The following is a 16,276-nucleotide window of genomic DNA, read 5'->3' as shown; positions in this document are numbered from 1 at the left end:
TCCTTGTTTGAGTCTTGATGTCTGAGTGAGGTAAACAGCAGTTGTTTCTGTTCTGGCCAGAAACTCTGAGGGTCTTTCCTTCCCAGAGTGATTCCTTTTGTGAAGGCAAGCTAGGCCATCTTTTCCTCAATTCTTACCTACTCTTTAATTACTTAATGTACTTTGCCTCAGACAGACTGAAACCTGGGAAAGACCTTAGTTTAAAAAGGCCAAGGTCTCCCATTGCATCGTGGGGCATCAACAGTTGTCCTGACCTATGACTTGCCACTGGACTCTTAAGAACTCTGGAGGAGAGAGTGAGGCTGAATGAGCCCAGCTCAGCCTGACTCAAATCCATTTCATTTGCAAGTCAAGACATCTCCCTTCTCATGTCACTGGTACTCTTCTGTGATGAACAACAGCCTTTTTCTAAAGGACAGTGTGATACAGTGTAGTTGAAGGCTAGAATCAGATAGGTAGAATAAGGAAGGATGGTTAGATAGATAGATAGATAGATAGATAGATAGATAGATAGATAGATAGATAGATAGATAGATAGAAAGTAAAGGAAAATTGAGGGAGGAAGGGGGGAAGCAGGCAAGCGTTGAGGGAGAAAAGAAAGGAGAAAAAGAAGAGAAAAAAAGGAAAGAACATTTATTAAGCATTTGCCTTCTTCAAGACACTGGGCTAAGCTCTGAAAGTACAAATACAAGTTATCAAAATAATCCCTTCCCTCAAGTAGCTTACATCCTAATGGGGAAAGCTGAGGAGAGTTGAAAAGGGGATGGGGATCGAGGGGTATGGATAAGGTAGCTGGTGAGGAGAGGGAGAATTCTGCTCCAGAGATGATAATGCCTCCAGTCCTTAACCTCACAGGTAGCTGCGAACATGAAATGAGATAATTAGCCACATGAAGCCATTTGCAAACCTTAAATAAGCACCCTGTAAATGTCAGTGATCATTGAAGGTTGAGGGCCTCTTGGCCCAGTGGAGAGAGGACCAGCCTTGTAGGCTAGAAGCCTGCTTCTGATACCTACCAGTTGTGTGACCATGGGCAGGTCACTTGGCTCCTCCCTCAGCCCTTCAGGCCGCTCTCAAAGACCATAGATTACCAACTCAGAGATAGATCTCTATCAGTGAGGAAGTTTCTACTGGGATGAAATAACAGGTTGGGACTAGGACTTTAATCCCAGGGAGGTTGAAGGGCCAGGAGGGAGGAGTGCTCATTGCCTAGCCTCCAACCACTCTGATATTTTAATTGCCTGTGTTCCTGTTCACTAACAAGAGCTAACAGCACACTGAATGACTTTAGGGTGCACCGGGGGACTCCGGCAGGCAGTTAATGGAGAGAAGGTGGGGCCACTTAACAGAACCAGACACTTCTCTCCTTTTAAAATTTTACCTGCAGCCACTTTGCAAAACACATCCCAACACCCTGCGGTTTGGTTGGTGTGCGCTGCGGTTTCTTTGTTAGTTGAGATTTATAGTTCAGATGTAGTAGTTCTGCCAAACGCAATAAACGTTTTGTTTTAGCTGGAATGTGAGCAACTGTTTTTATTATCATTATTTTGCCTCTAAACATCTTAAAGTGACCGGCATCTGAGAACAAAGTCAGAATCTCCAAATACTTCTTCTCGATGCCTGGCCAGTGGAATTTGTAGATCAGTTTAAGATTAGCAGGCAGGCTCTCAGAATTTTATACTGCTTGTGTTTGGGTAATGAAGGTTAGAACAGTAATGGAAGCCTCCCCATAGGGCAGCTTAGATGTTGGTAATGGCTAAATGGCAAAGGTCTGTGAACGGCATTAAAAAATGCCCTGTATTTAGGACTGCCTAAAGCTTGAATAATGTGTGTGTGTGTGTGACAGGAATAAATACAAGGTCACTGATTTTAATGATATTTTAACTTCCTTTACCTAAGTTCTCTAGGAAGCATAGCCAAACAATTAACAGAGACTAAAAACATTGGCAACTTACAAACACCTGCTTTGATTATTTGGTCTAATGAGGTTAAATTTAACCAACTCCATCTGAATAAATTAAAAACAATTCTTATCTTTTCATTGGGTCATAAATTTTATCAGCCCAGGGTGCACATGTATTTAATGTGGTACAGTTGGTACCATTCTTTCAGCTCTGCTCAGGAAAGGCAAATAGGAAGCATATTTTTAGAAGCCTCTGAGCCTGTGCCTGCAGTTATGAAATTCCAAGGAGATCCAGGCTTCAGTCTCATAAACTTTGCTGCTTTTCCCTAAAAATCTGCCACCATTTCAAAGGCATCTTTGTATTTCTTTTTTTCCAAAGGCATCTTTCCCGAGCAGCAGTGAGCCCCCAAATAAGCACCAGATTCCTGGCTTCTATGCTTCATTCATTCACTCAGAAAAGCATTTATCAGTACTTGTAACGTGCCAGGCACTGTGCTAAGCTCTGGGAACATAAAGACAAAAAGGAAACAACCCCTGCCCACATGGAGCTTATAGTCTACTGGGAAGAAACAATACCCGCAAACGTGCCTGCGAATCAAATTTTACAAGGAAATGCAAAGTAAATTCAGAGAGAATAGGAGAAGGGAACTGAAGATGAACAGTTAGCTTTGGGAAAAGGATCTTTCCAGGGGTAAAGAATAGGAAAGGATGTAATTGTTTGGTGACCAAGTTAATGTCGAAATGAGCCCATTCTTGGGAATATGACATCTAGTAGGAGTTCAGTTTCTTAAGTGTTGAATTTTAATGCTGAGAGACTCTTGGAGATCAATTGCCCCATCTCTTTCATTTTCCAGACAAAGAAAAAGCAAACAGCTTCTATTCTCAAGGAGTGCACAGTCTGAAGCAGTAGTAGATGTCAGAGCTGTTTATTGATCTGTTTTTGCCACCCTGAGAAAAGTATCGGAAGTAACTCAATGAGATTTTCTTTCTGGTATTAGATGGTTTTTCCCCCCTTGAAGTTGCTGTTTATAAGTCAGGAGAAGTGAACATCCAAAAAGAGAACCAGCAATGAAAACCTTGCCTTCAGTCACCCATCCACAAATGCACAAAGTATAGGTGATAAACAAGTTAACGAGGGGCACTTATTGCAGGGGCGTAAATCTGACTTCATAAGGAGTCAAATGAGATTGGGAGCAGTTGATGGTACATGGATAGAGCACTGGGCCTGGAGTCAAGAGGGCCTGAATTCACATCCAGCCTCAGATACTTATAAGGTATGTGACCCTGGGCAAGTCATTTAACCTGTTTGCCTCAGTTTCCTCGTTTGAAAAATAGGGATAATAATAGAACCTACCTTTAAAAGTTATTGTAAGGATCAAATAAGATTGGAATTGTAAAGCACTTTGCCCAGCACGGAGGAAGCACCACATAAATCTTGGCTATTATTATTAACATTTGATGGGGTGCCACTCATAACTGGAATATGTCTGTTGAATAGGTACACCTCATTCATAAACAGCAGACTAGATCAGAGGTGGGGAACCTACAGCCTTAAGGCCCCTTGTGGCCTTCTGGATCCTAAAACAAATCTGTAAAATTTGGGTTCCATCAAAAGGCTGAACTTAAGGACCTAGAAGGCCACATGTGACCTTAAGGCCTCAAGTTGCCCACCGTTGGACCACATAAAAGGAGCTGTTGTGTGGAGGTTTATGTTAAGATGAACTTATATGGAACAAGCCAAGTAGCATGTTCAGAGTTCATTTAACTGAAGGTAAATTGAGAGAGAGAGAAGTTACCTCCAGAGTGTACTACAGACTAGCCAGCCAGAAGAAAAAAATAGGCTGATCACTGGGCCTTAACTTCCTCACCTGTAAAATAACATGAGCTGTCTTTCTGATCTAAAATTGTGATTCCCAGGAACAGTTCTGGTACTCTGCAAGAAGAAAAATGAGCTGCAGAGGGAGTATTACTTACTCTCTATTGCTGCTGTTTTCAGAGCTTTGATAAGCTCTGTCTGGGATGCCAGAGAAAGGGAAAGATGGGCCCTACCAAAGCATACAGTCCAGTAAGAGAAAAGACTTTTACAAATGAAACAATTCAAGAATAACAAAACTCTGAGTGTAATTAAGTGCCAGAATTCAGCTACAGAAAATTTTGTGGACAGGGAAAGATTAGCAAAACTGGAGTTATAAGATAAAGAACTGGGGCCTTGAAGAATGGAGAACATTGGGATGGCCATAGAGATATAACAGTGAAAAAAATGACTATTGTGTTGGTAAAGTAGGTGGAGACCCTGGAAGAAAGGCTAGAGAGAAGAGATAGCTGGTAGTCTGAGGTATCACCATTTGCAATCCTACTAGTAATTCCTTAAATTTGTGTAATGCTTTCAGAATTACAAGTCTTTTTTATATACTCCTTAATAATGCTGTGAGTTTGTTTAGGTATGTTATTTTATTGGGGTGAATATATTTTCCACTAATGCTGATGACAGTCTTTCCACACCTTCATAGATGGGATTGTTGTTGTTCATTTGTTTCAGTCATATTTGACTCTTCATGACCCCATTTGGGGTTTTCTTGGCAAAGATACTGGAGTAGTTTGCTATTTCCTTCTCCAGCTCACTTGACAGATGAGGAAACTGAGGCAAAAGGGGTGGAGTGACTTGGCCAGGGTCCCACAGCTAGTAAGTGTCTAAGGCCAGATTTGAACTCAGGAGGATGAGTCTTCCTCACTTCAGGCTGGGCACTCTATCCACTTTGCCCCCAGCTGCCCCTGTTTTATAAGTTCACTATGGACTCCCCCCGAAAAAAGATCCATCATTTGGTGACCAGCCTTTAGGTGATGAACTTCCCAAATTTAACTAGACTGCTCTTTGAAAGCCATGATATAGCCTGTCATCAAACTCATACTCAAAGTCTTTGCAGCTAATAGTAGGACTTTGGTGGATATGAAGTTAGTAATGCAAATACTGTTATCTCCATTTAACAAATGCGGTTAGGACACTTGTCAAAGCCATCCAGGTGTTAAGGAGCAGGACTTGACCAAGCCTTAGTACTGGGGTTCACTCTGTCCAGGGCTCTGTCCCTTTTTTCACACACAGCAGTCAAGCAGAACTTACTCCATACTTATGCCTGCCTCAGTATTGGGTCTGTGCTCCATGCTGGAAGTGGCCTTAGAAAAATAAGCATCTTTCTTTTTTTCTGCTGCAAGCTACACCTTGAGCTAAGAATTTCAACCAAAAAATTATGTAAGGGAAGCTAAGGAAGGCCTAGGACCGCTGACCACGCCTCTATTGTTTCTGTTTGCCAAAATGAATGATCTTTGGACTGGAAAGGACAGAAGAAAAATGGCCAATCAGAAGTTGATCTATGCAATAAGTGTGTATCTAAATAACTAGATTCTTAAGTTCTTGGAAAAGCTGTTAGCGAAGACCTGATCCCACAGGTTACTGCTTCTTTTTTGTCTCCAGTTTAAAGAACAGAATTTATACCATGATCTTCAAAGAGCCAATCATATATGATGATGAATTACTAGACAATTTCAGCTCTAGAGTTAGGATTTGGGTTCAAATCTTGCCTCTTCCATTTTATTATCTATGTGACCTTAAGCCAAGAGCTTCTTAATCTAGAGTCTATGAACTTGATTTTTTCCTAATTTTTTACAATTTGAATATAATGGATTTCCTTTGTAACCATATGTATTTTATTATATACATTAAAAACATTATTCTCTCCATATACTTCACCAAACTGCCAAAAAAGAAAAGTGGTCCCTGACACAAAAAAGGTTCAGAACTTCTTCACTTAACCTCCTTGGTCCTCAGTTGCCTCTTCTGTGAAGTGAAGAAATTGATCTAGCTGGCCTTTGAGGTTCCTTCCAGTTCTCTACCTCTGATCCTGTGATCTTTTCAGAATACACCAGTATTTTGTCAATGCCATCCCAGGGCCTTCTCCATTATGCAGAGTCCTGCTGCAGTGGGTACCCCAGAGAATCCAGAAGAAACTCACATTTAATTCCCATTCCAGTTCTCGGTCTCTTCAGTGGTCTGTTGGGTCAGAGAAATCAATTGTTTTTACTTTGTGATCTGACGAGGCACTTTCTTTCCCCCACCAACATGCAAAACGAGGCTGTCTGCTTCCTACAATTAGAAAGTCATCGAGGTACAATGGATAGCACCAGGGCCATAATTAGAGGGAGCTGACCAGGGCTTTGATCCAGGTCACCCAACATCTAGGTGGAGCTCTCTTGCTTATCATGGCAGCCCATGGCTTGTTGTTGCCAAGTCTCACAATCCGCTGCTGGCCTGCTCTGATACCATCCCAGGAGACACATTGCCATAGTACCCCTCTCTTTGGGCCCTCATTCTGGTCCACCCCGTAAGGCCCTACCATGACTGCATCTGCGGTCATGCCATACTATGCTGCCACAACCCAATGCTTCCCTCCACATTGAAATGAACTGACTTTGCCCCAGGTGAAAAAATTCATAGTTATCAGTGTGGATACAACACTTAGCCTTGGGGTCAGGAAACTTCAGTTCTGATCCTACAGCTGATGCTGCAGTGATCATCAGCAAATCAACCTGAGAGCTTCATTGTCCTTATCGATAAGGGATAATAACATTCACCTGATCTACCTCACAGGGTTGTTGGAAAGTGACTTAAAGCGCCATATAAACGTTAGTTATACCTTAGGTCACATCATCCCTTTTAAGAAAAAGCTGAGGACTAGAATAGGGAGTATTACCTACGGGAAAGTCAGGAGAAGATTATGAGAAGCCCAAAAACCAGAGCCTGAGAGAAAGAAACCAGTGGCTGTCCAAAAGCCTCTCAGCCCACCGACTACCCAGAGTGCACCATGCCAAGCAGGCTTGCTTCCCCTCCCTTTAGGGAAATAACAAGGAAGCAGTTTTTCCTAGGTAACTAGAAGCCAAGGTTTTTATTAAATCAGCCAATAGCCCGATTTTGCTCTCCATTGTGTTCTGTGGCTACTCTTAAAATATTATATAGTTCATTAAAAATTACACGAGCCAGATGTGAAAATCTACAAAGTTTGCAAAGTAATCCTTCAGTTGGTTAACACACATTTATTAAGCACTTACTATGTGCCAATCACTGTGCTATGTTCTGGGGATGCAAAGAAAATCAAAGCACTAGATCCTGACGGCAAGGAGCTCACATTTTAATGGAGAAGACAGTGTGCAGATAATTATGTCTGTACAAGACACATACAGAGTAAATAGAAGGTGATCTCAGAGGGCATGACCTTAGTATCTTGGGGGAGGAGGGGGTGGATTGGGAAAGGCGTCCTACACAAGGTGGGGTTGAAATTGAGTCTTGAAAAAAGACAGAGAAGCTAGGAGGCAAAGGTAAGGGAGGAGAGCGTTTCAAATAATTTTTAGAATTAGCCTAATTACCCTGATTGTTGGCAAAGAAGAACTTGAATTGTATCTGGTTACAATTTTGTCCAATAAGAACTTCAAGTCAGTTAACATAAAAAATACATATCTGGAAGGTGGGGGTGCCCCAAATTGTCCCCTTGCCCCCTGCTTATTTGCCACTAGCAAATCTGGCCTTGAGTTCTTGTGCCCACTCCCTTTTTTAACAGGAAGAATGTAAACTTAAAAAAAATTTAACGTGTTCAACTCTGACTTAACCTCATAGCCTCACAACATTGAAATATAACGGGATTCTTTCTCAAAATGCTTTGTTTCTTTCCTAAAAGAATGGGGGAATTATTTTTAAAAGAGACTTGCCAGTATTTGAAAGAAAAGTCATTTAATCATCTTCTGGGATTCCACTTGGGATCTTAACCTTAACTCTACCCATAGAAGACTTTGAATATCATTGCTAAATGAAATGCTTCCCCTCACCCCATTCTGCCCCATTCCTTGCATTTGCACCACTAAGTAAAGTCACTTTCTCTTTTGAGAAACTGGTCTTCACATGTTTGAAGGGCCATAAAGTGGAGGCAAATTAGACTTCTTCTACTTGGTCCCAAAGGATAGAATTAAGACTAGTAGCTAGAAAGTTGCAAAGAAACAAATATAGACTTGATAATAAGAAAACATTTCCTAACAATGAGAGCTTTCTAGAAGTAGAATGGACTGCTTGTCATCATGGAGGCTAAATGACCATGTGTTGGGTATGTTGTAGAAGAGATTATTTTTTTACACGTGTTGGACTAGATAGATGACCACTGAAATCCCTTCCAACCCCAGAATTCTGTGGTGTTTTGATTCCTCATTTCATGTTGATTTTTCTAAGTCTTTAGAAGGATCACTGTGGCTTCTACTTCCAGACTTCCAGCATTCATAGGCAACACAGTTGACACCAGTGTGGTCCAGCCTGGACCTGGGCTGAGATAGTGCTAGATTTCCAGGACAGAACTGTGAAGTGAGACCCACTGTCATTGTTTCTGAAAACTCAGATTCCTGACAAAACCTTTTGCTTCCTGATTTTAATAGCATGTTTGTTAAATGGAAGATACACAGTTGTGGTTGAGCCTTTTGTTGGATTTTATCACTTTATCAAAGCATACTATTGAAATGTTTTTAATTCATAGGTAGATTTGAAAAACTTATTGCTGACAGCAAGATCTCAGCAAAAAAAATCTTTTCTCCTATGGCTTTTCTTGCTCATTTAGAGCACTATAACCATAATTTGTTTCCAATTAAAATAAAATAATTTCCATTATAAAAAAAGAACTTTTAGACAAGCAATGAATCCAAGGACGCAAACAAAATTAGATGAGGACAAAAAAAATTAAATTTGCCCTTGGGTGTATGAGAGCTACGGTGAATGTGGCCTGTCTGGTCTAGTCACATCTTTGGATTCTTGACCACAGCCATGTTGCTCATCCCTCACCCCAGGACAAGTAACAGTTTATGGTAGGCAGGTCTTTCATTTAGAGTTTTATTTATTCACTGTCTGGGTACGAACAGCAAAGGTGAGCTGGCAAGCTTTCTATATTCATGGAAAAGAGTGATTTAAAGTTCTAGGGGGTTGTTGGTGCCCCAAAGCTAGACTTTGTCTCACTTGTACAAAATGATGCCGATCAGAACGAACTACTGTCCACGTGTCTGGCCCTTGCTCTCAGTCGATGAGTATTTATTAAACCTGTGTCTGTTAATCAATGAACATTTATTAAGTGCTTATTTATTAAGAGAGTCAAGACAAATGGGACATGAAAAGAGGCCATTAGATTTGACCATTATGAGATCGTTGTGGTGACTTTGAAGAGAATAATTTCAACTCAGTAATGAAGTTTGGAACCAGATTGCCAAAGGTGAAGAAGAGAGTGAAAGGAGGGGGAATGGAGCAAGTGTAGACATTTTCTCAAGATGCTAAACAGAGAAAATCAAGTAAGATATAGGATGTTAGCTAGTGGGGATGGTAGGGTCTAGTGAGAGGTTTTGTTTTGTGTGTTTTTTTTTTAAGATGGCAAAGATATGTGCATATTTGTAGGTAGCAGGAAAGAAACTGCTTAGGTATTTGAAAAAGATTAAACATAAGGCCCTGTGATTGTGGGGGCAATCTGCTGAGGAAAACAGGAAAGGAGGGAATCAAGTGTACTTGCAGAACTGGCCTTGGTGCAGAAGGCCACTTCTTTGTTAGACACTGGAATAAAGGGCGAAATAGAAGGAGGCAAATTCAAGGAGTTATAAAACAAGAAAACCTTTTATCCCTTGGAAAATGAGAGAGCTTGTCCTCATCCGAGAGGATGGGGGCAGGGAGTCTGAAGCAGTTCCTGGAGTAAATGGGATGTTACTGTTGTTGTTTTTGTTGAGTGTTTCAGTCTTGTCTGACTCTTTGTGACTCCATTTGGGGTTTTCTTGGTAGAGATACTGGAGTGGTTTGCCATTTCCTTCTCCAACTCATTTTACAGATGAGGAAACTGAGGCTAACAGGGTGAAGTGACTTGCCCAGGGTCACACTTACAGTAGTAAGTGTCTGAGGCCAGATTTGAACTCATGAAGATGAGTCTTCCTGACTCCAAGTCCAGCACTCTATCCACCATGGTGCCATGTAACTGCCCCATAACCAATAATCCCTATGTTAAGCATTGTCAGTTTTGGTGGTTGTTGACCACCTAGCTGATATATTCAGAGTAAATTGGAGATAATCTCAGAAGGAAGAAAAGAAGAAAGGTCTCTCAGAGGCCATCCATCAGCACCTTTCCTGAGTCCAGTTTAGAGAATACTGACCGCATTGTCTGGTACCTTTGTGGACAATCGAGCTCACATTTATTGATTATTAGAAAGGTGTATTTTCCTGGCAATCAAGGTCCACTTTGAGAACATATCTTCACTCTAGTTCGTTGGAGGCACAGCAGTGTGCCTCAGGTACACAACCTCAGACATAAGTTTGGTTAGTTTAGTGTCAGGCCACAGCTCATTCTTGGCTCCCTCCTTGACCAGTCTGCATTCCCTCAGCTAGATCTCAGGTTCCTGCCTACTGCCCGCAGCCAGACCAGGGTCATGTCCCACTAGAGTTCTCTGTCCTCCTGGGAGCACACAAACAGTACACATTTTCCCAAGACCAAACCTGGACTTTAGGGAAGACACCTAAACTCACACACAGGGATGCTCAGGTGCTGCTGGTAAAGCTTCCTCACCCATAACTCTGCTATTTACGTGACCTTGAATACTGAAATTTCTCTCTCTAATGATAACCTTCTATCTATACCCTTTTTTCTCTCTGCTACACTCCACTAAACCTATTTTTCATCCTTGTTGTAACTTGTCCCAAGATCTTGGCCACAGTTTAGCTGCCGTTTTGCTCTGCTTGTAGTCTTGACCCCATGTTTCACCAGTTCAGCTCTCCACTGTCCACCACCTTTGCCCTTCTGTCTATAACTGCTCATGCCATGCCAAACTCCAGTCTTGGGTTAACCCTACCATCTACCTTCCGCACATGCACTTCGATGAACGCTGCTAGAGAAATTCACTTCGCTGTGTAGGTTGTAGCCACTGAAATTTGTGAGCTAATATCACCTGGGTCCTCACTGCTGCAAGGCACTTTATTCTTCCCTGATTGACTCTATGACACTCCACAGAATGACCATCTTAAACTTTTCTCTCCTCAAACCTCTTATACCATTTTTTCTCCATTCCTCCTTCCCAGAGGAATTTGCTTTCTACTTTACTGAGAAAGTAGAAGACATCTTCAGTGAGTTCTCTGTTGTCCCCTATCATATGCTTTGGATCTCTTGTACATCTTGAACTTGGAGTAAGTAAGACTTATATTCCTGAATTCAAATCTGGCCTCAAATCTAGCTGTGGACAAGTCACTTAACCCTGTTTGCCTCAGTTTTCTCACTTGTCAAATGAGCTCGAGAAGGAAATGGCAAACCGCTCCAGTATCTTTCCAGGAAAACCTCAAAAGGAGTCACAAAGAGTCAGACACTACTGAAAATGACTGGACAACAAATATCTCTTCCCATCTTTTGCTGTAGTCTCTGAGGAAGAAAATTACTAGATCAAGCCCTCTGCTTGATATTATTCTGTCCCATCTGGGCACCTGTCCTCTCAGTAGTATATTCTCTCCCTCCCTCCCTCTCTGTCTCTCTGTCTCTCTCTCTCTCCCTTCCCTCTCTCTCTGTCTCTCTGTTTCTCTCTTTCTGTCTCTCTCCCTCACTCTCTGTCTCTCTCTCTCTGTCTCTCTGTTTCTCTCTCTCTCCATCTTCCCTTCTGTGTGTGTCTCTCTCTCCCTCTCCCCTTCTCTCTCTCTGTCTCTGTCTCTCTCTATCTCTTTGTCTCTCTCTCTGTTTCTCTTTCCCTCTCCCCTTCCCTCCCTCTCTCTCTCTGTCTCTCCCTTTCCCCTTCCCTCCCTCTCTCCCTCTCTCCTCACCTTCTTCTCTCCTTCTTTCTCCTTCCCTTCTCTTCTACTATTCCATCTTCCTTCAGTTTTTTGTTTTTATCTACTACCTCCTCCCCTACTGCCAATAAAATTTCCCAGGTCACCCCACTCTTTAAAACCTTGACCCTGCCATCTCATCAAACTATCATCAAACTAGAAATTATCTACACTTGTTGCCAGTGTTTCCTCATCTTCAGATCATTTCTCAAGCTCTTTCCAGTTGACTCCACTGCTTTTCTGAACTTTTGTCTCCAAGGGTTACCAGCAATCTCTCAAGTGCTCAGGTAGATGACCTTTTCTCAGTCTTCATACTATCTGATATCTCTAACACTTTTGACACTGTTGAGCAGCTTCTCATCCTAGGCCAGGCCACATGTGGCCCTCTAGGTCCTTGGGTGAGGCCTTTTGATTGAGTCTGTTTTACAGAACAAATTCTTTTATTAAGGGAATTTGTTCTGTTAAGTTTGGACTCAGTCAGAGGGCTGCACTTGAGGACCTAGAGGACCACATGTGGCCTTGAGGCCCCAGGTTCCCAACCTCTGTGACTAGGTGCTCTCTCCTTCCTTGGCTTATGTGACACTGCTCTTTCCCTCTTCTCTTTCCCACATCTGTACATATGGAAATTTCTAATGTACTAGTGTCTTTGAATTATTAAAATGCTTTTTTCCAAATATCAAATGTTATGACACAATAGCAAATGGTCCAGATATCCATTTTTCTTCAAAATTATCTTCCATTTTTCTTCAAAATTGTTATCTTTGGCTACTTCACTTAGTAAACATTTGTTAAGCACCTACCCTGGAGAAGAAAATGTCAAACCACTCCAATATCTTTGCCAAGAAAACCCCAAATGGAGCTACAAGGAGTCAGACATGACTGAAAATGTTCCTACTACGTGCTGGGCACGGTGCTAAGCACAATCTTTATACTTAAATAAACATTTGATCATTAAAGGCCGCCTCATTTCTAAGTAATCCATATGGAATCAGTTCAGGAAAGATATTTTAAATGACAACTGTGCATTTCCAAAGTCATGAGTTCTGCCCCTCCATTGTGTCATGTTCTACAAAAGCTCCAGAAGGTTCTACCAAAGCTGGAAAAATTTTCTAAATGGGATGGACAGTGAACTGAGTGTCCAGCCCAGCTAACTAGGAAGGAGCTTACCAGCAGGAGGTTGGCCATGAAGTAGTCACTTTGGGGGTTGCTTTTGTTTTGCTTTTTGCCAACAGCAACTCATGAATACTGTCTAGTAAAGTATGTAGAGTTACGATCTCCATCAGGGAAGGAAGGACCCATGCTCATGAAATCCCGGACCCTTGAAGAATCAGTAGAGGTATATAGGGTTACGATCTCCATCAGGGAGGGGAGGACCTATGCTCATGAAATCCCAGACCCTTGAAGAATCAGTGTGGTAGAGTAGAAAAGAAAACTAGCTTTGGGTTCCAATCTCACCTCTGACATGACCTATATGACTTGGGCAAGTTCCTTCATCTCCCCCAGCCTCAGTTTCTTTATCTGTAAAATGGGGAGGTGGCCTAGATGGCCTCTGAGGTTCCTTATAGTTCTAGATCTACAATCCTCTAAAGGGAAGGAGGTTCTACTGTGTTCTTTCAGAAAGGTAGTAAAGTCACTTTTCCTCATGATTTTTATTTTTTAGGCCTCAAAATCCTTGGTTTCTGGGAAGAAATTGGCACAATCATCTCTGAATCTGAACTAAAAACTGGAGTCCCCTGTTCCTCCGCCATCCCTGGTCTGATCCAGTATTTGCAGGGCCTCACCAGACTGGTGATAGCCACCATGTTTGCCACAGCAGCTGACCCTAGTGAGAAGACAAAGGACAGGCCCATCTCTCTCATTCAGCTGTTACAGTCTGACTTCCCTGAAGTACGCCTGCTGACATTGGAAACCTTGCTGCATTTGATGACACCAGCAGTCCCAGAGAAGAAGAGAGGAGAAGAGAGAGGCCCCCTGCTCTCCCTTCCTGATGTGGGGGAGACACTCTTAAAGATGGCCATGGAAGAAAAGCACCAAGAGTGCTTTGCCAAGGTTCAGTCTTTGGTTACTTTCCCCCATATTCCAATCCTTCCTGTTCCTGTAGAGTTCACTAGGGTGTTGATGCTTTAAAGTTGCGTGTAACTCAGGGGCTTCTTATAAGCTGAAGAGTGGAGTATATTAGATTTGGTGTTCATAGGGCAGGGATGATACTGCTGAACTCTTTGTATGGGACCTGAGATGAGTCTGTGATCACAGAAGCATTTACTAAAGCTGTCTGCTGATGGTGATGTGTTGGACATAATGAAGTACAGAGGCTAGTTAAACCACACTCTGAATGTTCAGCCCCTAGATAAATCAAAATTAGGTCTAGCATATGTGAAAGATTAACCTGCCTGATTTAGTAGAAGGAACATTACTCTAACAACCTGGAGATCTGGTTTCTAATCCTAGTATAGTATAGTTTGGGATAAATCATTGCCTTTCCCCATAATTCAGTTTCCAATCTATGATTCTAGAATAATATTCTCTACCTTTCTGGAGGGTAGTGATCTTAAAATGAGACATAAGCACCATATCAGTATAAGATATTATTATATGGGAACTCACAGACTTCTTTTCACTCCTCCCTATGCTAAGTAATTGTTTCTTCTTTCATGCATTTTGGTTCTAATTTATATTTATAGGTTTTGAAAATTCTCCATTGCATGGATGTCAGCAAGTGGCTTCCTCTGACTGAAAGTTGTATCCACCAGACCCCAAAGGAATTCTTGACCTGGACAATGAGTGTTGCAAATGCTTCTAATGAGAGGTCTGCCCACTAATTGCTACTACCTACAATCTCCCTTTCTCTCTCTGTTCTCCTCTGTCTCTGTCTCTCTCTGTCTTTATCTCTCTCCCTCTCTTACTCAGTGGCTCTCTCCCTCTCTCTCTCTTTCTCCCCTTCTCCCTGCCCCACTCTCTCTGATTTTATCGATACCTTTTATTTGTATTTCTTACACAAACCTCAGACAGATAAGTGGGTGCAGTGGAGAGAGCATTGGACCTGGAGTCAGGAAGACCTGAGTGCCACCTCAGATGTCCCTTAACCTCTGTCTGCCTCCATTTCCTCATTTGGAAAATGAAGATAAAAATAGCACCTGCACCCCAGATTTGTGAGGATAAAATGAGATAATATATATAAAGCAGTTTGTAAACCTTCAAGTGCTGTATAAATGCTAGCTATTATTATTATTATTAAGTAAAAGGGTTATTTTGTTTGCTGAATATTAGTAGTATGAGGCAGTGTTGTATAATGAATGAACAACAGACCTTAGAGTCAGTGAATAATGTCACCCCTGGGCTTAAGTTATGCCTTTTGACACATACTGGCTATATGACCTTGGGTGAGTCATTTAATGAACTTCAGTGCTCCAGGCCTCTCCCCAAGGTTATAAATTTCAGTCAGTAGGTCAACTCCCATGGATTAAGCACTTACTATGTGTCCAGCAGAACAGTTACTAATCTGCATTTGGAGACGTTTCTTCACTGGGAGTTCCCTATACCAGTGAAATCACTGGTCAAGACAAAAAAAATTGCATTGTAGTAGACATCTCTGTTCATGAAGCTTCAGTTTCATTTTATGTTGTGTTCTCCTCTACTTTTTTTTCCCCAGAACCAAAATTCAGAGTGAGGCTCTAAGGCTTGCCTCCAAACTGGTCACTCACCACGTGCAGATGTGTAAGGAGGTAAGGCTGGTCCACTTCCTGCTCAGGGAGGGTCACTTTGGTCCCCTGTCAGTAAAGAAGAGCCGTCCTCAAGGGAAACACATGCCAAGGAATAGGGATAGTTTCTCCACAGTTTTGGGGACGTAACCAAAGCCATCTGTGTCTATGTCTCCATTCTGGGAGTAGCTGATTTTGGTCCATGAGATCTGTCAACCCACCTGCTAGCATTTCCCACTAGAATTCATCTTCCTCTCTCTCCTGGGAAGCCAGACCTGGAGGTATTGTGGGATGCAGCTTAGTGAGTTTAGGGCATCCAAAACAAGGAAATATGATGCTCTATTCAAGTATTCCACCTTGCCCTCCTCTGCCTCAAACCCCACCCCCTTCATCCTGTGGGTCTGAGCATGGGCCAGGCTGTCTTGTATACTTCAGAGATTGACCATCTACGGGGGTACCAACATGATTTACTCATGCTGAGTAACTTCCTGTGCTGACACCTTTAAGCAAAAAAGAAATTTGGGGGTGGGTGGGGAGGAGCAACATAGAAATGTTATTAGAAGTGACTGGCAACCAGTGAGATGGTACCTTAGTCATTACCAACCAACTGACCAATTAACCTCATCTGTCCTGTCAATGACAGGATGTTATTCACCTTAAGAGCTCAGTTCTTATGTGCCCAAGTTAAATCACTCTTACCAAAAAGTAGGTGCTGTTTTCACTTGATTTATCTTGAAATAAGAAGCTATAGTTCATATATTTTTAAGCCATAGGCACTACTATTGTTGAGTGAAGTTTTTTGGTTTCAGTCAGGACCTT

General features: G+C 42.0%; 1 protein-coding gene across 2 annotated transcripts in view; it reads left to right on the top strand.

The window, feature by feature from the left end:
* Positions 1-16,276, top strand: part of THADA (THADA armadillo repeat containing) — a 460,437-nt gene that overhangs the window by 361,639 nt on the left and 82,522 nt on the right. For both annotated transcript variants that reach the window (XM_069071596.1, XM_069071597.1), the window contains exons 32-34: positions 13,420-13,808; positions 14,441-14,565; positions 15,409-15,481. In XM_069071596.1, coding sequence (XP_068927697.1) covers positions 13,420-13,808; positions 14,441-14,565; positions 15,409-15,481 — 587 coding nt within the window. The remainder of the gene's footprint in view (positions 1-13,419; positions 13,809-14,440; positions 14,566-15,408; positions 15,482-16,276) is intronic.

This window comes from Petaurus breviceps, unplaced genomic scaffold (assembly GCF_028583685.1).
Source record: "Petaurus breviceps papuanus isolate PSGF00001 unplaced genomic scaffold, PetGlider_PUasm1.0 90842, whole genome shotgun sequence".
NCBI lineage: Eukaryota > Metazoa > Chordata > Mammalia > Diprotodontia > Petauridae > Petaurus > Petaurus breviceps.
This window is presented reverse-complemented; position numbering and strand designations above follow the sequence as displayed.